The 24,460-nt window shown below is 44.8% G+C and overlaps 1 protein-coding gene across 2 annotated transcripts in view; it reads left to right on the forward strand.

Annotated features, from left to right (window-relative positions):
• The first annotated feature begins 1,415 nt into the window (after positions 1–1,415).
• Positions 1,416–24,460, forward strand: part of WDR46 (WD repeat domain 46) — a 49,054-nt gene continuing 26,009 nt past the window's right edge. For both annotated transcript variants that reach the window (XM_068250181.1, XM_068250182.1), the window contains exons 1-7: positions 1,416–1,485; positions 6,570–6,716; positions 17,977–18,057; positions 19,973–20,085; positions 20,171–20,258; positions 21,731–21,792; positions 23,449–23,553. In XM_068250181.1, the coding sequence (XP_068106282.1) occupies positions 1,459–1,485; positions 6,570–6,716; positions 17,977–18,057; positions 19,973–20,085; positions 20,171–20,258; positions 21,731–21,792; positions 23,449–23,553 (623 nt within the window). In that variant the 5' untranslated portion in view covers positions 1,416–1,458. The remainder of the gene's footprint in view (positions 1,486–6,569; positions 6,717–17,976; positions 18,058–19,972; positions 20,086–20,170; positions 20,259–21,730; positions 21,793–23,448; positions 23,554–24,460) is intronic.

Consider the following 24,460-nt stretch of genomic DNA (forward strand, 5'->3'; position numbering starts at 1 on the left):
GGACACATAGACACTTGGAAATTATTATATATGACAATTGGTAAACCTTCATACTACTTGGAGGTGGTAAAATTGGTCAGTGATTGGCCAATCATAATTGAAAGTGTCCCCTACAGTACAAACGTTGTCTATTTTGTAGCAGGCCGGCTCAAGTCCTGTGAACCGGATGTAGTTCAAGTTGCGCGTGCGCAGACAGTGTTCTTCTGTAGCTAGGGCCTGTGCAGTACAATACTGATGACGTCAGCGCCACCGCAAGGGGCAGACGCAGTGGGTGCCGACCTGCTGAGGTCGGCATCTGCAACGGAGGGGACCGGGAACAGCGGTGAGAGACTGCCAGGGGCTGGAGGAAGCCCCGGGTAAGTAAAGCTAATGTTGCCTGATGATTCCTTTACAAGGGCACTAAATGCTCTGGTCTTAAAGCGGCCAGAGTTGTCGGGTCTGCAAGAGGTTGACATTTTTTTTTCTTTGAATAATTGGTAATCACGAGTCACACTGTGTACTGGAGCGTTGAGAGCTGTCTCCCATGTAGACATGCTGATGTTTCACTGGACTAGCAGATCTGCCAACATTTGGAGATAAAAGCGGGAACACCTTTAGGGCACACCCCTAGTCAGGTATACATTAAAGGACCACTACAGTGAAAAAAAGCAAGCAGTTAAAATCTGACAGAACTGACAGGTTTTGGGCCAGTCCATCTCCTCATGGGAAATTCTCAGGAGGTTTCTTTGTTTTTAAAAGCATTTCCTGAACGGCAGTTCCTAAGTCTCACTGCCAAAATAATGTGAGTAGGGAGGCTGACTGGAATCTTATTATTTTAGCACTTAAACTGCTAATAAAGGCCTTTGAAAACGAAGAAAACCCTGAGAATCAGGAAATGGACTAGTCCAAGCCTGTTGGTTCTGTCAGATTTTGTGTGTGTGCGTGCGTGTGCGCACACACATACCTGAATAGGGGTCATAATTCATAAGCAAAATATGTAATTTTATAATTCAAACCACACTGGTGTGGTCGAGAGGACCAGTGTGGTTTGAATTATAAAATTACATATTTTGAGTCATCATCACTACTTTTTCTATATTAACATTTGAAAATAAGAATTATATCAATTTTAAAGAGAATAAAGTTTATGGAAAATTAGAATACATTTTTCAGTAGAAACATACATACAATTAGCTAGAGCTTTACATCATTCAGAGAGAGACAAACGAGGAAGATACAGGCACAGAGGTACTGGGTTCCAAAAGTGGGAGCTCTGGAGTCTGGACTGAAAACACCATGAGGAAAAGTTTAATTCCCATCTTGCCCATAGTAAAGATGGCCGCCCGCGCAGCGCTGGTCAGACAGGAAGTACCTCAGCTTACTTTATGTTCTTGTATCGAGCCTTCACATCCGCCCGTGCGTTTCAAGCTGGTTGTTGTAACTTTATTGTTCACTTCCGGTTAGGCAGACCAATCCAGCATGGCGCAGGAGAAGCCTCAGAAGCGGGTGAGACACACGTGTGGGAAAGTTTTGCTGCTCATAGCTTATCTGTTCAGCCACATCTCTCTGCTGGAGGACTACAAGTCCCAGACAGACGAGGGGGCTACAGCCAACACGTGCTGGGACTTGTAGCTTGTTTACTGTATTTTACCTGCAGCTGTCTCTGTGGCTGCTGGGGGACTACTAGTCCCAGCATGTCACACTAGGCTTGTGCTAGAACTTGCCAGTTCTCACGGGTCTCATAATTTATCTATTGCTGCTTACTGATGATATTGTAATAGTGCTGATTGACTCTGAATGATTTATGGGCATATTTATTATGTAAGTAATTCCCTTCCCCATAAATATGCTTGGACATGGCACAATTAACAAATCCATTTTCTTTTAAAGGAGTACTGTAGGGGGGTAAGGGGAAAAAGAGTTGAACTTACACGGGGCTTCTAATGGTCCCCCGTAGACGTCCTGTGCCCGCGCAGCCACTCACCGATGCTCCTATCCCCGCCTCCGGTTCACTTCTGGAATTTCCGACATCAAAGCAGAAAACCACTGTGCCTGCATGGCCACGCCCTCGCTCCTGCTGACGACACTAGGAGTGTATTGTGCAGGCCCAGTACAGCCTGCGCAGTACACTCCTGGTGACGTCATCGGGAGTGAGGGCGTGGCCACGCAGGTGCAGTGGTTTTCCCACTTTAAAGTCGGAAATTCCAGAAGTGAACTGGAGGCGGGGATAGGAGCATCGGTGAGTGTCTGCGGGGGACCATTAGAAGCCCTGGGTAAGTTCAACTCTTTTTCTTCTACCCCCTACAGTACTCATTTAAGGCTGGGTTCCCAGTGGGTTTCCTATTCAGGCATGCAATGGAACAGGAAAGTCATGCTGAAAGTTATCCAAGCACTGCGTTGCATACAGCCAGTCAAAAATACGTTTCACTGTTAACATTGTGCACTGTATGCAGTGTGTTGGGATGCCACATGCCGTTAAACTGTATTGCTCTGAATATTCTTTCAAAAAAATTGTGCTGCACTGTGGGCGTTTCATAGGTAGTGCATTGTTATTATGTGGCCATTATGTCTATGAACATAGCTAGCTGCTTCACCCTTTGAATAGTACCTGTCTTATTCTGCTCACTTTTTTTTCCGGTAGGTAAGCAGGGTGTTTATAGGGAAGCAACTAAAATAAATTGTTCTGATGTGGCATCCCCAACTGAAGTGCCACACCATCCTACATTACACCCTCTCCCCATGCAACACAAGCAGCATAGTGGATAGCACTCTAACCTTGTAGCACTGGGTGCCTGGTTCCAGTTCCAGCCAGGGCACTCTGCACGGAATTCTATGTTCTCCCCATGTCTCTGTGGGTTTCCTTTGGACATTCCTGTTTCCTCCCACATCCCAAAAACATACAGATAAGTTAAATGGCTTCCCCCTAAATTGGGGCTAGACTACAATACATACACTACACCATACATACACACGATACATACATACATACATATGTCTATGGTAGGATTAGATTGCAAGCTCCTCTGAGGGACAGTTAAGTGACAAGACAATACACTCTGTATAGCGCTGCAGAAGATCTTGGCACTATGTAAATACTAAATAATGCTAATAATGTAACAGAAGTGCCCATTGCCTGGCAGCCTCAGAGTGTGCCCTGCATTATAAACACCCCCTCCATGCAATCTTGCGATTTCCCTATGCAGTATGAAGAAATCATGAAATCGTGAGTGCAATTGCAGTCAATAAAGATTGCACTATAAATCCCAGTGCACAGAAAATTGCTTTTGTTTAAATAGTTGCAAACTGCTATCAGATCACACCTTGTTTGTGATCGTGATAGCAATTTCCAATGAAAAAGTGTTCTAAGTGTACTCTATGCAATGCAGAGCTTTCTTAATTGTGTTGAAAGACTTGGACACACACACACACCCCTTCCCTGTTCTGTCCTCAGATGCGTCACAGTATTTAGCTAAAGGGGGTAAAGGACAGTCCTGTATGTAAAGTGGAGGTTTTATATCATTTCTCTTCAATGTACAAGCATCGGACAGCCAATCACAATATAGACTCATTTGACGGGGACAGAAGCCACATGGTGATTGGCCGTACTTGCACAGTGAAGAGGACCTGTCCTGCCGCTGCTAGAAGGTATTGTATCATGCTCCACTGCCACTCTGCATTATGTGCAGGAGTGTGGATTGTTATGCATATACAGTATAATCTTGTTATAGGAAACTCCAAGGGAGCTAGAAATGACCCAGCATGCCCTGGTATATTCTCTGCTGCAATAGAGCAACAGTAGAGCACAGTATAAGCACTTGCGCATTTGGTGGACTACAAGGTTAAAGAGACTCCGTAACAAAAATTGCATCCTGTTTTTTATCATCCTACATGTTCCAAAAGCTATTCTAATGTGTTCTGGCTTACTGCAGCTCGTTCTACTATCACAGTCTCTGTAATACATCAACTTATCTCTCTCTTGTCAGACTTGTCAGGCTGTGTCTGGAAGGCTGCCAAGTTCTTCAGTGTTGTGGTTCTGCTATGAACTCCCCCTTCCAGGCCCCTCTATGCACACTGCCTGTGTGTTATTTAGATAAGAGAGAAGAGAGAAGCTGCTCTAATCAGCTGGATAAATCGTCCTCTGAGCTGGCTGGGCTTTCACATACTGAGGAATTACAAACAAGGGCAAAGCTGTTTGCAAGAGGAAAAGAGCAGCCTGAAACTTCAGTGCATGGGGGAAAGAAACACACAAATGATCTCTTGAGATTCAAAAGGAATGCTGTATACAGCCTGCTTATGTATGGATGTATTTTCTATGTGTGGACATACTGTACATCAACCTACTTCCTGTTTTGGTGGCCATTTTGTTTGTTTACAAACAAACTTTTTAAAACTGTTTTTAACCACTTTTAATGCGGCGAGGAGCGGCGAAATTGTGACAGAGGGTAATAGGAGATGTCCCCTAACGCACTGGTATGTTTACTTTTGAGCGATTTTAACAATACAGATTCTCTTTAACCACTTTACCCCCGCGCGTACGTATTTCTCCGCCCCTTTTTCCATCCTTTAAAAACCAGGGACGGAGAAACACGTACTTTCCGCGTTCCCGACGCTGCCCGCGCTCCCGCTCGTAAACACGCCGCCGCCCGCTCGCCCAGAGATCAATGAACGGGAAAATCCATTCCCGTTCGTTGATCTAAGCCCCGCAATGATCAGCTGCTCTCCTATGGGCAGCGCAATCATTGTGAGAAAAAACTCACGTGTCCAGCCTCCTTATTCTTCCTCCAAGCTTCCGGAAGGAAGCTTGGAGGTCGCATTAAAACAAAAAGTTACTGTGGCCATCTTGTGGCCAAATAGTAAACTACACCCTACACATTTTTCACATACAAATAAATGACTTTTACACATAAAATTAACTCATTACCTCCCACACTCCCCATTTTTTTTTTTTGTAATTAAAAAAAAAATTAAAAAATTTACAATTAAAAAAAATACATAAATAGTTACCTTAGGGACTGAACTTTTTAAATATTTATGTCAAGAGGGTATAACACTGTTACTTTATAAACTATGGGCTTGTAATTAGGGATGGACGCAAAACTGAAAAAAATGCACCTTTATTTCCAAATAAAATATTGGCGCCAAACATTGTGATAGGGACATAATTTAAATGGTTTTATAACCGGGACAAAAGGGCAAATACGTTTCATGGGTTTTAATTACAGTAGCATGCATTATTTAAAAACTATAATGGCCGAAAACTGAAAAATAATTATTTTTTTCCCCACATTTTTCCTATTTTCCCATTAAAACACATTTAGAAAAAAATAATTCTTGGCATAATGTCCCACCTAAAGAAAGCCTAATTGGTGGCGAAAAAAACAAGATATAGTTCATTTCATTGCGATAAGTAATAATAAAGTTATAGACGAATGAATGGAAGGAGCGCTGAAAGGTGAAAATTGCTCTGGTGCTCAGGGGGTAAAACCCCTCAGTGGTGAAGTGGTTAAGTACACCTTAGGGCCGCATAGCTGGACAAATTGCTGGTACAGTATCCAGAGCTTCTTAAAAATTGCAGCCGTCACTGAATAGAGGCAGCCACTCGCTTCCTGTGAGTGGCTCCGATACCTCAATGGGCGGGACCTAGTACACTCTTCTCCACTCTCCTTAGTTTTGTGGCCAGTAGGCCCGCTCTGATCTGCACTACAAGTGAAAGTAGCTGTACTGCGCTCAATACGCTACCACTTGGGAGTGTGTACAATCCCGTGGGAGGACTGTGACAATACTTTTATCGGTGATTGCAAAGTGGAAGTGGTAACTCTGCATCCTCTTTTGTTTATGTTCACATTATGCCTCATTTTCCCCAGGCTGCTTATTTATACAGTACTGTATATCCAGCATCGGTGCCATTCTTCTTGTCTTACAAATGTTATCAGGCATTAACTCACCTGCAACCAGCCTGAAGAGAGCAGCAGACCACAGGTTTCACACTGACATATGACACATGCTCCGCCCACTGTTTACTATATCCAGAGTCAGCATCATGTAGGGGCCAAAAACATGTTTACTATAACAGAGGTTTTCTTTGCTCCCATAGACTTATAATGGAGATTGGCCTGGACCTGGAGAGGTGGTTTACTATGCCCGAATGTTTACTATACCAGAGATTATTGCAACGAGACTATACTATGTGTGTGTGTGTCTCTCTCTCTCTCTCTCTCTCTCTCTCTCTCTCTCTCTCTCTCTCTCTCTCTCTCTCTCTCTCTATCTAACTATCTATATATATATATATATATATATATATATATATATATATATATATATATATATATATATACATCCTTTATTTTGGTACCTGCTTACATGTTACTACTACTGTGTATGGAACTACTTCCTTCTGGCCATACACTTCCTGTATTGTAGCTCCACCCACTCCATTCTGGCCAGTCAGGTTCTTCTTCACACGCCCCCGAGGAAGCCTGCCAGCCAGGCTGTGTTAGTAGTACCCAGATGCACAGGTAACTGTTTATTAGGTGATAATGACTCCTCAGCTGTTGTAGCACTACAGATTCCAGCATGTCTTCTCCCTGCAGAAAGCGAAGAGGTACTATGAGGAGGAACGTGAGGAGAAGCCGGCCCCTGCAAAGCAGCAGGCGGAGCCCCCGGAGAAGAAGCAGAGCATACTGAAGGAACGACCGCTGAAAGGAGGAAAGATGGGGGGAAGAAATCTCATATCTGGGGTGAGATAAACGTGATCATTGTCTGTTTTGTAGTTTTTGGGTTTGATTGCCTTCACATTTGGAACAAGCCAAAAATAATTTATAATCTTTAACCACTTCAGCCTAACTAGATGAGTATACACGTCCAGTGTAATTGTGGAGGGTGCACCACCAGTTAATGAGGTATCATTTTAACCGGAATGAGCTGTAGAATGTTTTGGTGTGTTTTAAAGCTTGGACGCATGTCACATAAGAAATAGGTAGGGACAAACTCAATCGAACATAAAAATGAATTTTCAAAATTATGATCAAACTTGAGAAAGTATTAGTAAAACTACACAAGACGTGGTAACATTTTAGCTGTGATAAGTAGAAGAATAGATTTTAAGGTGTTTTAGGGGTTAACCACTTAAGGACTGCAGTCATAAAACCCCTTAAGGACCAGAGCCTTTTTTTCCATTCGGACCACTGCAGCTTTCACGGTTTATTGCTCAGTCATACAACCTACCACCTAAATGAATTCTACCTCCTTTTCTTGTCACTAATAAAGCTTTCTTTCGGTGCTATTTGATTGCTGCTGCGAGTTTTAGTTTTTATTATATTCATCAAAAAAGACATGAATTTTGTCAAAAAAATGAATTTTTTAACTTTCTGTGCTGACAGTTTTCAAATAAAGTAAAATTTCCTATACATTTGAGCGCGAAAGTTATTCTGCTACATGTCTTTGATAAAAAAAACCCCATTCAGTGTATATTTATTGGATTGGGTAAAAGTTATAGCGTTTACAAACTATGGTGCAAAAAGTGAATTTTCCCATTTTCAAGCATCTCTGACTTTTCTGCGCACCTGTCAGGTTTCATGAGGGGCTAAAATTCCAGGATAGTACAAATACCCCCCAAATGACCCCATTTTGGAAAGAAGACATCCCAAAGTATTCAGTGAGAGGCATGGTGAGTTCATAGAAGATTTTATTTTTTGTCACAAGTTAGCGGAAAATGACACTTTGTAACAAAAAAAAAAAAAGTTTCCATTTCTTCTAACTTGCGACAAAAAAAAATGAAATCTGCCACGGACTCACTATGTTCCTCTCTGAATACCTTGAAGTGTCTACTTTCCAAAATGGGGTCATTTGTGGGGTGTGTTCACTGTCCTGGCATTTTGGGGGGTACCTAATTGTAAGCTCCCCTGTAAAGCCTAAAGATGCTCATTGGACTTTGGGCCCCTTAGCGCAGTTAGGCTGCAAAAAAGTGCCACACATGTGGTATTGCCGTACTCAGGAGAAGTAGTATAATGTGTTTTGGGGTGTATTTTTACACATACCCATGCTGGGTGGGAGAAATATCTCCGTAAATGACAATTGTTTTCTTTTTTTAACACACAATTGTCAATTTATAGAGATATTTCTCCCACTCAGCATGGGTATGTGGAAAAATACACCCCAAAACACATTATACTACTTCTCCTGAGTACGGCGATACCACATGTGTGGCACTTTTTTGCACCCTAACTGCGCTAAGGGGCCCAAAGTCCAATGAGTACCTTTAGGATTTCACAGGTCATTTTGAGAAATTTCGTTTCAAGACTGCTCCTCACGGTTTAGGGCCCCTAAAATGCCAGGACAGTATAGGAATCCCACAAATTACCCCATTTTAGAAGGAAGACACCCCAAGGTATTCCATTAGGAGGATGGTGAGTTCATAGAAGATTTTTTTTTTTTGTCACAAGTTAGCGGAAATTGATTTTAATTGTTTTTTTTTCACAAAGTGTCATTTTCTGCTAACTTGTGACAAAAATAAAATCTTCTATGAACTCACCATACTCCTAACGGAATACCTTGGGGTGTCTTCTTTCTAAAATGGGGTCATTTGTGGGGTTCCTATACTGCCCTGGCATTTTAGGGGCCCTAAACCGTGAGGAGTAGTCTTGAAACCAAATGTCGCAAAATGACCTGTGAAATCCTAAAGGTACTCATTGGACTTTGGGCCCCTTAGCGCACTTAGGGTGCAAGAAAGTGCCACACATGTGGTACCGCCGTACTCAGGAGAAGTAGTATAATGTGTTTTGGGGTGTATTTTTACACATACAGATGCTAGGTGGGAGAAATATCTCTGTAAATGACAATTATTTGATTTTTTTTACACACAATTGTCCATTTACAGAGAGATTTCTCCCACCCAGCATGGGTATGTATAAAAATACACCTCAAAACACATTATACTACTTCTTCTGAGTACGGCGATACCACATGTGTGACACTTTTTTGCAACCTAGGTGCGCTAAGGGGCCTAACGTCCTATTCACAGGTCATTTTGAGGCATTTGGATTCTAGACTACTCCTCACGGTTTAGGGCCCCTAAAATGCCAGGGCAGTATAGGAACCCCACAAGTGACCCCATTTTAGAAAGAAGACACCCCAAGGTATTCCGTTAGGAGTATGGTGAGTTCATAGAAGATTTTTTTTTTTGTCACAAGTTAGCGGAAAATGACACTTTGTGAAAAAAAAAACAATACATATCAATTTCCGCTAACTTGTGACAAAAAATAAAATCTTCTATGAACTCACCATACTCCTAACGGAATACCTTGGGGTGTCTTCTTTCTAGAATGGGGTCATTTGTGGGGTTCCAATACTGCCCTGGCATTTTAGGGGCCCTAAACCGTGAGTAGTCGTCTTGAACCCAAATGTCTCAAAATGACCTGTGAAATCCTAAAGGTACTCATTGGACTTTGGGCCCCTTAGCACAGTTAGGCTGCAAAAAAGTGTCACACATGTGGTATCGCTGTACTCAGAAGAAGTAGTATAATGTGTTTTGTGGTGTATTTTTACATATAACCATGCTGGGTGGGAGAAATATCTCTGTAAATGACACATTTTTGATTTTTTTTTACACACAATTGTCCATTTACAGAGAGATTTCTCCCACCCAGCATGGGTATGTGTAAAAATACACCACAAAACACATTATACTACTTCTCCTGAGTATGGCGATACTACATGTGTGACACTTTTTTGCAGCCTAGGTGCGCTAAGGGGCCCAACGTCCTATTCACAGGTCATTTTGAGGCATTTGTTTTCTAGACTACTCCCCACGGTTTAGGGCCCCTAAAATGCCAGGGCAGTATAGGAACCCCACAAGTGACCCCATTTTAGAAAGACGACACCCCAAGGTATTCCGTTAGGGGTATGGTGAGTTCATAGAAGATTTTATTTTTTGTCACAAGTTAGTGAAAAATGACACTTTGTGAAAAAAAACAATAAAAATCCAATTTCCGCTAACTTTTGACAAAAAATAAAATCTTCTATGAACTCATCATACACCTAACAGAATACCTTGGGGTGTCTTCTTTCTAAAATGGGGTCACTTGTGGGGTTCCTATACTGCCCTGGCATTTTACGGGCCCAAAACTGTGAGTAGTCTGGAAACCAAATTTCTCAAAATGACTGTTCAGGGGTATAAGCATCTGCAAATTTTGATGACAGGTGGTCTATGAGAGGGCAAATTTTGTGGAAACGGTCATAAGCAGGGTGGCCTCTTAGATGACAGGATGTATTGGGCCTGATCTGATGGATAGGAGTGCTAGGGGGGTGACAGGAGGTGATTGATGGGTGTCTCAGGGGGCGGTTAGAGGGGAAAATAGATGCAATCAATGCACTGGGGAGGTGATCGGAAGGGGGTCTGAGGGGGATCTGAGGGTTTGGCCGAGTGATCAGGAGCCCACACGGGGCAAATTAGGGCCTGATCTGATGGGTAGGTGTGCTAGGGGGTGACAGGAGGTGATTTATGGGTGTCTCAAGGTGTGATTAGAGGGGGGAAATAGATGCAAGCAATGCACTAGCGAGGTGATCAGGGCTGGGGTCTGAGGGTGTTCTGAGGTGTGGGCGGGTGATTGGGTGCCCGCAAGGGGCAGATTAGGGTCTAATCTGATGGGTAACAGTGACAGGTGGTGATAGGGGGTGATTGATGGGTAATTAGTGGGTGTTTAGAGGAGAGAAGAGATGTAAACACTGCACTTGGGAGGTGATCTGATGTCGGATCTGCGGGCGATCTATTGGTGTGGGTGATCAGATTGCCCGCAAGGGGCAGGTTAGGGGCTGATTGATGGGTGGCAGTGACAGGGGGTGATTGATGGGTGGCAGTGACAGGGGGTGATTGATGGGTGATTGACAGGTGATCAGTGGGTTATTACAGGGAATAACAGATGTAAATATTGCACTGGCGAATTGATAAGGGGGGGGTCTGAGGGCAATCTGAGCGTGTGGGCGGGTGATTGGGTGCCCGCAAGGGGCAGATTAGGGTCTAATCTGATGGGTAACAGTGACAGGTGGTGATAGGGGGTGATTGATGGGTAATTAGTGGGTGTTTAGAGGAGAGAATAGATGTAAACGATGGATTTGGGAGGTGATCTGATGTCGGATCTGCGGGCGATCTATTGGTGTGGGTGGGTGATCAGATTGCCCGCAAGGGGCAGGTTAGGGGCTGATTGATGGGTGGCAGTGACAGGGGGTGATTGATGGGTGGCAGTGACAGGGGGTGATTGACAGGTGATCAGTGGGTTATTACAGGGAAGAACGGATGTAAATAATGCACTGGCGAATCGATAAGGGGGGGGGGGGTTGAGGGCAATCTGAGTGTGTGGGCGGGCGATTGGGTGCCCGCAAGGGTCTAATCTGATGGGTAACAGTGACAGGTGGTGATAGGGGGTGATTGATGGGTGATTGATGGGTAATTAGTGGGTGTTTAGAGGAGAGAATAGATGTAAACGATGGATTTGGGAGGTGATCTGATGTCGGATCTGCGGGCGATCTATTGGTGTGGGTGGGTGATCAGATTGCCCGCAAGGGGCAGGTTAGGGGCTGATTGATGGGTGGCAGTGACAGGGGGTGATTGATGGGTGGCAGTGACAGGGGGTGATTGACAGGTGATCAGTGGGTTATTACAGGGAAGAACGGATGTAAATAATGCACTGGCGAATCGATAAGGGGGGGGGGGTTGAGGGCAATCTGAGTGTGTGGGCGGGCGATTGGGTGCCCGCAAGGGTCTAATCTGATGGGTAACAGTGACAGGTGGTGATAGGGGGTGATTGATGGGTAATTAGTGGGTGTTTAGAGGAGAGAATAGATGTAAACGATGGATTTGGGAGGTGATCTGATGTCGGATCTGCGGGCGATCTATTGGTGTGGGTGGGTGATCAGATTGCCCGCAAGGGGCAGGTTAGGGGCTGATTGATGGGTGGCAGTGACAGGGGGTGATTGACGGGTGATTGACGGGTGATTGACGGGTGATTGACGGGTGATTGACAGTTGATCAGGGGGGATAGATGCATACAGTACGCAGGGGGGGGGGGAGGGTCTGGGGGGGTCTGGGGAGAATCTGAGGGGTGGGGGGGTGATCAGGAGGGAGCAGGGGGCAGTTTAGGGACTAAAAAAAAAAATAGCGTTGACAGATAGTGACAGGGAGTGATTGATGGGTGATTAGGGGGTGATTGTGTGCAAATGGTGGTCTGGGGGGTGGGCAGGGGGGGGTCTGAGGGGTACTGTGGGCGATCAGGGGGCAGGGGGGGGCAGATCAGTGTGTTTGGGTGCAGACTAGGGTGGCTGCAGCCTGCCCTGGTGGTCCCTCGGACACTGGGACCACCAGGGCAGGAGGCAGCCTGTATAATACACTTTGTATACATTACAAAGTGTATTATACACTTTGTAGCGGCGATCGCGGGGTTAACAACCCGCCGGCGCTTCCGATTGGCCGGCGGGTTGACGTCGCGGGTGGGCGGAGCCTATTGCCGGTGGATGCGCGCGCATCCCAGCGCGCGATCCCCGGCCAGAGAGTGCCCCAGGACCTGACGCCAATCTGCGTTACGTGGTCCTGGGGCTGCCACTTTGCCGCCGCCAATATGAAGTAGGCGGTCGGCAAGTGGTTAAGGGCTATGTCTTGTGTATTCTTTTAGTAACAAAACTGAATCAAAAGCAATAACATTTTCATATAGTCTATACCAAAACCAAGACTTGTAAAATGAAAACAAAGTGACAGAATATAAAAGAAAATATATTGTTATCTTAGGAAAGGCTTTTTAAATATGTGTGCATTACTGTTAATTTTGCAAATAAGGTCTTGTGATCATCCACTATGTACAATGAGAATGCAAAAATTAATTTCAAAATGAAATATTGTCAACATACATTGTGCTAGGAACATAATCTAAATCCTGTAATAACCAGGATGGATAAATAAATAAAATTTGTGGGTTTAACTTATAGTTAGCACTGTTTATTGTAAAGCTATGAAGAAATAGTGTTTTTTTCTAATTTTTCCCTTGGTTTCCCTTTAAAATTCATAGAAAATAAGGTAATTACAAAACAAAAATATCACTCACTAAAAGCCTAATTTTTCCTGAAAAAACAATATATAGATGATTTAGGTGTGATTAGTAGTAAAGTTATTGGCGAATGCATGGGAGCAGTGCTGGTATGTGAAAATTGCTCTCGTTCTGAAGGTGTCCCACTCCTCCTACAAGTGATCTTCTAGATCTGTGTTACATTGAGTCACAGAGCTGGTTTCTGTCCCAGAAGAAGCTCCCTGATTGGCTGACAGCTAAGCGCATTAAAGAGAATCTGTATTGTTAAAATCGCACAAAAGTAAACATACCAGTGTGTTAGGGGACATCTCCTATTACCCTCTGTCACAATTTCGCCGCTCCCCGCCGCATTGAAAGTGGTTAAAAACAGTTTTAAAAAGTTTGTTTATAAACAAACAAAATGGCCACCAAAACAGGAAGTAGGTTGATGTACAGTATGTCCACACATAGAAAATGCATCCATACACAAGCAGGCTGTATACACCCTTCCTTTTGAATCTCAAGAGATCATTTGTGTGTTTCTTTCCCCCTTCTGCTCTCATGCACTGAAGTTTCAGGCTGCTCTTTTCTTCCTGCAAACAGCTTTGCCCTTGTCTGAATTTCCTCAGTATGTGAAAGCCCAGCCAGCTCAGAGGACACTTTATCCAGCTTGTAAAAGATATGAGAGCAGAGAGAAGCTGCACTAATCTAAATATCACACAGGCAGTGTGCAGAGAGGGGCCTGAAAGGGGGAGTTCATAGCAGAACCACAACACTGAAGAACTTGGCAGCCTTCCAGACACTGGCCGACAAGTCTGACAGGGGAAAGATACATTGATTTAGGCTGGGTCCACACTAGACCCGGTTGCAGGACGGACACTGCAGTCCGGATCAGGGGAAGTACCCACCGTACTGCAAACTGATGAAAGTGCATCAGTTTTGCATCAGTTTCCGTTCAGGTTTTTCCCTGACAGAAAACGTCTCTATCATTAGGAAGGAGTGGGAGGATTTTTTGGGCCAATCATAAAGCTCAGGCTATCCGTTTTCACATCAGTTTTTTGCCTGTGGAGCTGGAGATGCGTTTTCTCATTGCTTTCACTACCCCCTGCGTGTATCCGTGGTCCTGATCCATTGCGTGAAAATGCAGCAGGTCCGGACCTTCCGTTCAGGTTTTGAAAACGGATCCCCGCAAACGCAGACGGATCCGTTTTTTACTTGGGTGAGACTGGCTTCTATTTTAAACATTAGTATCCGGGACTCCGTTTTTCATCAGGTTTGAAAAACGCAGCCACGGATACGTTTCCGGACCTAGCCAGAACACATTAGAATAGCTTTTGGAACTTGTAGGATGATAAAAAACAGGATGCAATTTTTGTTACGGAGAAAACTGTAATTTCCTCTCTATTACTCTCGCATAACTGATACTGCATATTCTTCATGGTATTAAAAACTACAGTCAGTACCTTTACTTTGCTTGCAAAGTCCATTGGAACCAGGAAGAGCATCTTCCTATAATCTCCCTTCCAGCAGAAGGCTACTGTGCTATATTCTTCCATAAAATGATCTGAATACCGTATCTCAGGAAGGCAGCAATTCTTCCATAAGGCAAAACATTCAACACATGTAAACCACACAAGTCCTCTTTGGAGTGTGTTTTTTTTCCCCCTTAAAGTGGGATAAAACTCTGACATAACATTCAATAAAAATGTGTTTTCCTACTTTTTATTACCAATGCAGATACCATATTTGCTTTTGTGCACACCTAATATTGTCTGACTACAAATTCCCAAAGTACAGTTTATCTGCTCGGAAAGCTGCTATTGCATTTTAATCATTGCTTCTATAGTTATATATTGAAATCTTCTAGTGAGCTCTTCGCAACTGTGTGCATGCTAGAAGCAGACAGAGCTCTTTTTCTGCACAGCTAAGAATGTAACAACATCAGAATGTAAACAAAAGATAATGTTATTTCCGCTTCGGATGTGGATAACAAGCTGAAGGAGCTTTCCTTTGAAGAACAAAGTGCTGTGTTTAACTGTTTGAATGTTGTTCTGCTACAATTTTTTTTTGTGGTAGTAGGTTTAATGCTAGGTACACACGATGCAATTTTCAGACAGAACTACTGTCAGACTATTTCCAGAGTGGAAAAGCAATCAGAAATCAGATCGGACATGCTGGAAATAGTTGATCTGACAGTAGAATTGCAATGGGCTTGATTCACAAAGCAGTGCTAACTGTTAGCACGGTTGTGAAAAGCCCCTTATCACGTGTAAACCAACTTTGCGCGCACTAATTAGCGCCCGCACGCAAAGTAACACGCGCAAAATGAAAACGGTGCACCCTATGCGCCTATAAGGTTGCATTGGATGCGCGCTAAACGTCACACCCATGCGACGTTTAAGGCGCATCCAATGCGACCTTATAGGTGCATAGGGTGCACTATTTTGCGCGCACCGGGCTTTGCGCCCGATCTGATTCACCTTGGTGGGTGCTAATGACGTAGCACCCTAGTTACCCTAGTGACCTGTTGATGATTTTATCCCTGGTGATGGTCACTGTTTGAGAACTTGTCTGTACACTGTGGTGCTGCAGATATTTATTTGATCACCCAGCGCTGTGGATATTTACTTGGCATTTCTGATACCTATTGTGGATACGGTTGTCCTGAGCAGCGGGTGAAATATCCTATAGAGGCTATTGGTGAATTGGAACAGCGCCTGTATTTCACCTTTTAAACCCTAGCTAACTAGGTTAGCATGGAATAGTGCAGTGTTTCCCAACCAGTGTGCCGCGGCACACTAGTGTGCCGCGGCATGTTGCCCGGTGTGCCGTACAGGTCTGGCCTCTCGCCAGACCTGTACCTACTTAAGGGTGCAGGAGGGGGGAAGTAGCGCTAGAAGGAGGGGCAGTGGAGGCAGCGGTGGGGAGGGGGGAAATATCCCCCCCCCTCCCTCACCTGGGACTCCTCCTTCTGCCTCTCTCCCCCTCCGTTTAGCGGTGGCAAGTGCGGCTCAGCGGCGGGGAGGCATACGGAGAATTACTCACCACTTCCGCGTTCCAAGCGCCGGCAATGTCAAGTCGTCACACATCTCCGCCTTCAATGCCGCCCACTGTTCTTCCTGATTAGCGGAAGCACAGTGGGCGGTATTGAAGGCGGAGATGTGTGACGACATGACGTTGCCAGCGCTTGGAACGCAGAAGTGGTGAGTAATTCTCCGTATGCCTCCCCGCCGCCGAGCCGCACTTGCCACCGCTAAACGGAGGGGCAGAGAGGCAGAAGGAGGGGTCCCAGGTGAGGGAGGGGGGGGGGGATATTTCCCCCCTCCCCACCGCTGCCTCCACTGTCCCTCCTTCTAGCGCTGCTTCCCCCCCTCCTGGGCATCTATACTGGGGGGAACTGTACTAGCTATACTGGGGGCACCTAAACTAGCTATACTGGGGGCAACGAAACTAGCTATACTGGGGGCAACGAAACTACCTACACTGGGGGCAACTAAACTAGCTATACTGGGGGCAACTATACTAGCTATACTGGGCACTATACTGGGGCACTACCTACCTATACTGGGCACTATGCTAGCTATACTGGGCACTATGCTAGCTATACTGGGCACTATACTAGCTATCTGGGTACTATACTAGCTATACTGGGCACTTTACTGGCTATACTGGGGCACTACCTATCCATACTGGGACTATACTAGCTATACTGGGGCACTATACTAGCTATACTGGGGCACTATACTGGGGTAACTATACTAACCATACTGGGGCAACTAAACTCCCTATACTGGGGCAACTATGCTAGCTACGCAGCCGCCCCCCCCCCCCCCCATAGCACGGCACTGTCCACTAGGTCGCGCAAACACCCGCGCTAACGCCCCCCCCCCCCCGCCGCCGTTCCCCGGAGAAAAATATGGTCAGAAAGTGTTCCCCGGCCCGGAAAAAGTTGGGAACCACTGGAATAGTGAATCAAGCCCATTGTGTGTACCTAGCATAAGGCTGTAAGTAATCTTTTAGACCAAAGAAGAAATGCTGAGTTTCAGACCGCTTTAAAGGTACCTGAAGTGACCTAATGAGACAAGCACAGGTACATAAAGTTCTAGTCCAAAACATTTTCTGAAATCCTTTCCTGTTTTTGTACAACAAGTGTTTAAAAAAACACTTCTGTTATCTATGCAAATTATTAGATCATTTGTTTTGCAGCTGAATGAAGCAGATTTTGCTTTAGTCTGTCATGGCTGCTGTTTAGGATTCAGTCTTAAAAATTCAGATCTTGAAGTGTACCAGAGGAGAAGAATCTTTAAAGTTTTATACATGCCTGGGGCTTCCTCCAGCCCCATCTACACGGATCACTCCCACGCCGTTGTCCTCAGTCTTCTCCATCGCCAGTACCGGGACTCATAAGTTCGGCCAGCAGTGTCAAGTCTGAGCAAGCGCAGTGCGCTCCCTCCATCTCCCTCTGGCAGAGAATAGTACCGCGTCTGCACAGTGCTATTGTCCACCTGAGAGAGCGCACTGTGCTTGCGCAGACTGGCCACGGCTGGCCGAACATATGAGACCTGGTACTGGCTGTAGAGAAGGCTGGGGATGGTGGCGTAGGAATCAATCTGTGCGGATGGGGCTGAAGGAAGCCCCAGGCATGTATAAAACTTTGAAAAGTCTTCGTCTCTGGTACACTTTAAATTGAAAGTGCATGTTTTATCTTGCCTATAGTAATTACCTACAATTCATTACCTCATAAGTTTATCTTCAGTTCAGGTTTGTTATAACGACTGGGATCGACCCTTTCATTTTACTATGGTCTGCTAAAACGTGTAAGAGGCAAATTACTGCAGCAATAGAAATTTGTGTTTTTTTTTTTTGTTTTGTTTTTTTAACAGACACGTCATACATAGGAAGAGGTCAGATCACCCTCTCATTTGTTTTGTTTATTTTCCTGTGACAGGCAGAGGACCCATTTCCCGGCTCAGCCCCCGTACCTGAAGACCAGCTGCTGAAATACGAGCGGGCCAGGAAAGAGACCAGTGTGAGTATGATGGGAGGGAAGACACATAGGGGGACATGTATCTGCCCCATTTCTGGTAACAGACTCCTGTCAAAAGACACAGAACATTTATATCACACTTTTCTCCTGGCGGACTCAAAGCGCCAGAGCTGCAGCCACTAGGGCGGTGCTCTATAGGCAGTAGCAGTGATAGGGAGTCTCACCCAAGGTCTCCTACAGAATAGGTGTTGGCTTACTGAACAGGAGGAGATTCAAACCCAGGTCTCCTGTGTCAGTGGCAGAGCCCTTAACCATTACACCATGCAGCCACTGCTTAGCAGAAGAGGTTCTAAGGCAGAGGTAACCATTTAGGGCCCATTTCCACTAGTGCGGTGCAATTTCTTTGCGGAAAATGCATTTGTATGCGAATTTTCATGCGAATGAACATGCGTTTTCGTGTATTTTTGTAGGTATGCGATTTTAACCTTGTCAGTGCCTGTGCGCTTTTACATTGATTTTACACAAAAACGTATGTGAATTCGAATGGAAATTCGCATAGAAAAACGCATGCGAATTTCCTATTAATTACATTACATGCAAATCACACCCTAGCCTTGCGGTGTGCGAATTCTGATGTCTCTGCTGTGCAGATTTTTCCTGCACAATAAAACGCTCAGTTTTTCTGACAAGTGGAATCCGGCCCACTGACTATTATTGGCTATGCGAATCTGCATGCAGGAAACGCATGCAGATTCGCTCTAGTGGAAACGGGCCCTTAGTGTCTGGAGCAAAACAGATAATTTGGTATTATGGCCGCTACATAGACTGAAATGCTAACTACGGCTATAGCGGTGCTCATTGAAAATACTGGGATTGTATCTGGCGTCTCATAAATAGAGGGGAGAGTGTATTTAGTGCTGAAAGTGGTTCGGATATCGGCAGGGATTGTCTGTGTGTGGAGGGGGGGCTAAGCATTGGGAGGGGGGCCAGTTTTACATCAGAAGAGGGATGGCTCATGTAAGCATAGGGTTAGGTCATTTTTACAAAATAATTATATATTTGACAATAAACTTCTTTAACCTCCCTGGCGCTATCCCCGAGTCAGGCTCGGCGTGGAAAAAAGCAGGTAGGAGCGGTAATCCCGCGCCTGACTTGGGGTAGCTGCCAGGCGCCCTGTGCAGAGCATAGGGCACAGTGGTCGTTTTAACTCATTTTAACATTTCCCAGGATCCAGACGCCAGCAGCTATTCTCCTTCCTGTCCTCTGAGGCTCTGTATCCCTCTGATGAGATACCTTGACGATAGTCGGTGATCTCACTATAGGGTTACATCACCACCCAGTGGACAGAGAGAGAACAGCAGCGCTGGATCCCAGGGAGGTGTGTGCTGAGCTGCTGCAGATCTCTCTAGCAGCATGATTTTTCCTGGTTTTAGGGGCTTAAAGACTGCAAACAAATTGCACCGCTTTTAGACCCCAAAATCCGGAAATAATCAAACCGCCAGGGAGGTTAACAATGTGACCTTAAAGTGAACCGAGCATCATTTTTAACACCCAGGGCAGCTCTATAGCAAATTAAAAATGCATTCTAAAAATGTGGTTTATTATTTAAAAAAACTTTAATTTTACCTCATTTTTTTTACATCTAAGGTTAAATTAGCCACTTTGTCCGTGATGGTGGAAGACAGATAAGAAATCACCTCATTAGACTTTATTGACCACAAACAAACCCCCATTGTACTTCAAACAGAAAACATCAGTTACAGTTGAAGAATGTCACACCTAGCCTGGATAATTGCAGTAGTAAAATGGCAGGGGTTGTGCTTCTGAACAATGGCAGCCCTTGCAGCTATTTGAAGCCAAGAGCTGCTTGGATCCCTTTAACAGCGTCTTATGTACTCTTGTATGTCAGAATACATGGCATCTCTGGTAATGATTTTCTGTGCTGTGACTTCTTTAGGAAATGGACAGTTTGCCACGCTTTAAGAGACACTTTAAGTTTGAGGAGAGTAAGGTGGAGAAGGCGCTGGACCAGGCCGCCAGACATGACCTGCTGCTGCCAGAGGAGGCGGGGTAAGAGCAGCCATCTTGTTTCCTGGAGTCCTATAGTCACATTTATGTTTTGCTCTGAACCCCATTATGTTATTTTATTATTCAGGTTCCTGGAGGGAGATCAGGGCGAGGACACCTGCACCATAACCCAGCAGGACATAATGGATGTGGTGGACATAACCAGTGCTTCCAAGGTACAGACCCCCATCCCGGACCCTCACTGATGAGATCTGCCAGGCTTGTTTTACCCACACAACCCTACCTCACCTTACAGAAATGTTTTTATTCCACATATAAGTTGCTGAAGAAATCCACTGCTCTGTGTTTAGTGTTGTTTATCCGCAAGTATCTAATTAGTTGTTATCAGCAGCTGTGATTAAACTGCAGGAGTTTTGCCTGGCTGTCCCTCCATGCAGTAAACAATGAGGCTTAACCCATAAACGTCAGCTTTTTTAGGATTTCTATAAATTGTAATGAAGAAATGTTTTTGTCTGTAAAGGTTATAATGCTGTGGTTAATCTATTAGAGAAGAAATTCTGTGTTCAGTTCCACTTTTAAATAAATAAATTACTGGAATTGGTTTATAATGTGAAAGTTGTTTATTTGATACCTGCATGTCTGAAGGTAAACGCAGTAATAGCTGGAAAACCTTTAGTGAGCACTAGGCTAGCTAGTACAAGTGTCTGGCACCCCCCGATCCCCCGCTATCCCCCCGTTTATACATTACCCAGCCTGGCTCCAGCGATCTCTGCAGCCTCCCCGCACAGCTCCGGTCTCTCTATGGGGAGGATCGAGTTTGCGCATGACGTTGCTGACGTCATGTGCGATCCTCCCAATAGTGAAGAGCGGAGCTGTGCGGGGAGGCTGCAGAGATCGCTGGAGCCAGGCTGGGTAATGTATAAACTGGCTGGATCGGGACGGTGCCAGACACTTGTACTAGCTAGCCTAGTGCTCACTAAAGGTTTTCCAGCTATTACAGCAAAATTATTCATTCTGGGGCACAAAATAACAAAACCTCCTGAGCGGTGTAACGCTCAGGAGGTGAAAGCAAACCTGAAGCAAAAATACACTTATGATATAATGAATTTTACGTGTAGTACAGCTAAGAAATAGAACATTGGTAGCAAAGAAGAGTCTCCTGTTGTTTCCAGTACAGGAAGAGTTAAGAAACTTCAGTTATCTGTGCAAAAGAGCTTCTCTGAGTTATTCCACCCACCTTGGGTGGAAGAAGGTCCTGTATTCTGAAGCACTTTTACATCAAAGAAATGGTGAGAGACAGGTTTAGATAAGGTTTTACTGCGGGAAATTTCAAAGGTTCATTAGCTCTGCTCTGTTTTATAGTTTAATATACAGGGTGGTTTGTAAACTGCAAATATGACAGAATGATGCAATTGTATACGAGGGGGAAAAAAAGCAATATAACGGAAAATAAAAAATATGAGACTCTCTTCTTTGCTACTAATGCTCTATTAATGATCCATACCACACATACAATTCATTATATCATACGTTTTTTGTTTGTTTTTGCTTCAGGGTCGTTTAAGTGACTTTTGAACAGGAGTATTATTTGTCATTTGTGATTAAATTGTTGGCTCTTTTACAAAGTATGTCGGATTTGCCGTTTCCCTTCATTATGAGACGCTCACAGCTGCTGTCTGTTTTCCAGCATTTTAACCTCTTCCTCAATCAGTTTGGACCATACCGAATGAACTACTCCCGGAATGGAAGGTGAGTGAAGCTTGTATGATTGCTAGCTCTGCTGGCAACGCTGCAGTATCATGTTAGACAGCCTGTGATGATGCTTCATGTGGCAGCCCCTTCTCTTTGTGTTAAAGGGTACCTGAACGAGCAATAAATATATTAGCTGGCCATACCTGGGGATTCTTCAGGGCCCCCATAACCTCAGTGGCCCTTCGCTCAGCCAGCCTCCTCTCTGCCTTCATGTTTCTCCCCCTTACCCCTCACCCTGGCTCCAAGCTCCGAATGCGCCTAGAGAGAGGAAGGGTGCATGTTCTGCCCTCTCTGCGTTCCCTTCCATGGCACTCCTGAACGGCTGTGCTCAGCTGGGGACAATCTGGACATGCACAGGTCAAATATTTGTAACTGCACATGCGCAGGAGGCTATGGGGGAGTGCACAGGAAGAGTGCGCACAAGTGGACTGTGCATGAGCACTTGGCAGAAGATTGGGGGGAGGGAGAGCACAAAGATGGTGTCCGGCTGAGTTGAGGCGGCACCCAGGTTATGAGGCACTTAGGAACCTCCGGATATGGCCAGCTCTGATGTTTATTTTTATTTCTGGTAAGCACAAGCCTGTCACACAGTGCTAGGTGTATCGTCTGCAGTACTGCCTTATGTTATAGACCTGTTTATAAAGATGAAATGAGGCACATTTTTTTTAGTGCCTCATAGCAACAATAGCTTGGCCTCAAGAGTTCTGAATGCTACTGAAATCTGTTGAGCTGTAGTAGAGTTTGAATGGCAGTGCCTTCTCGGCCTGAACGATAAATAAAATTTAAATCGAAATTGTGATCACCAAGCTCACAATTTCAAAATTGTCAAAGTGGCAATTTCTGCAATGACGTTATCTCAACATGGAGGAAATTTGAAGTAGCGGCTTCAAACGTCCCCCAAGTCCCAGCACATGCGGCCCACAGCATCGGCAGTGTTGGACATCATTTCTGACAGGAGTCGAATGCTCTCCATCCTCTCTCGCCTTCTGCCAGCTCTTGTGCACGGCATACTTCCTGGTTCTTGTATGTCACATGACCTACAGGAAGTATGCTGTGCATTAGAGACTGCAAGAGGCTAAATGGATAGACAGGCATCGCTGGACTCCTGCTGGAAGGTATGTCCAGCACTGCTGCAGCCTTGGGGGACAGAGGGCACAGAGAGAGACCCAGAGGGTGCACAAAGAGAGAGGGACACAGAGGGGGAACAAATCTTGATTTGAAGGAAATTGTAAATCAAATCGACATCGTGATTTCGGACAGAAATGGCTCAATTCATTTTTTATTTTTTTTTTCCTAAAATCGTTCAGGCCTAGTGCCTTCTTTGGGTTTATTCTCAGCCAGATTCCCAGAAGCCAATTACAACCATTTCAGTGGTGGGAAGAATATTCTTCCTCATTGGTGAGCCAGATTCCCAGCAGCCAATCACTGCAGATTTTTTTCAATGGTGGGCGGAATATTCTCCCTCTTTCTCATTGGTCAGCCTTATTCCCCGCAGCCATTCACGGCAGATTCTTTCAGTGGTGGGCAGAATATTCTTCCTCTTTCTCATTGTTCAGTCAGGTTATATGGTTTTTGTTATATTGATCAATGTATACTCGTGTACATGGCATGTATGTGTTTGTCTAACAATAATGTGTCCCTTCTCCTGGTTAGGCACCTCCTGCTGGCCGGCCAGCGCGGTCACGTGGCCTCTCTGGACTGGCACACCAAGAAGCTGGGCTGTGAGATGAATGTGATGGAAACTGTCAATGACGTCAGGTGGGCTTTTCTTGTGAAGTTTTGGTTGAAGTGTATGTGGTGATTTTTTTAGGTCTTTCTGTAAACAATTTTACAGATGACAGGGAATTCTGTATTTTTGTGCCAATCAGTGGTGTAAACCAGGGCTGTGGAGTCGGGGCAATTTTGGGTACCTGGAGTCAGAGTTGAAGTCTGATTTGGTGGTTTCATAAACTGAGGAGTTGGATGATATTTGTACCAAATCCTTAGTTCTGGTAAGCATTAGACTTAAAGAGAATCTGTATTGTTAAAATCACACAAAAGTAAACATACCAGTGCGTTAGGGGACATCTCCAATTACCCTCTGTCACAATTTCGCCGCTCCCCGCCGCATTAAAAGTAGTCAAAAACAGTTTTAAAAAGTTTGTTTATAAACGAACAAAATAGCCTCCAAAACAGGAAGTAGGTTGATGTACAGTATGTCCACACATAGAAAATACATCCATACACAAGCATGCTGTATACAGCCTTTTTTTTGAATCTCAAGAGATCATTTGTGTGTTTACCTTCTGTCCCCCTGCAGCTCTCATCCACTGAATACTAGTGACAGGCTGATCGTTTCTTCCTGCAGACAGCTCTGCCCTGTCTGTAATTCCTCAGTATGTCAGCCAGCTCCTTTCACAGCTGAGGAGGATTTTTATCCAGCTCTCTTCTCTCACTGATAAGAGAGCAGAGACGCTGCTGGCTTATTTAAATAACACACACACTGGAGTGTGCATAGATGGGCTTGGAGAGGGATGTGCATAACAGATCAGCACGGAAGCGATGGCAGCCATCCAGACACAGGGCAACAAGTCCGACAGGGGAAAGATACATTGGTTTATTACAGAGACGGTGATAGTAGAAAGTGCTGCAGTAAGCCAGAGCACATTAGAATAGGTTTAGGAAC

This window comes from Hyperolius riggenbachi, chromosome 8, assembly GCF_040937935.1.
Source record: "Hyperolius riggenbachi isolate aHypRig1 chromosome 8, aHypRig1.pri, whole genome shotgun sequence".
Lineage (NCBI taxonomy): Eukaryota > Metazoa > Chordata > Amphibia > Anura > Hyperoliidae > Hyperolius > Hyperolius riggenbachi.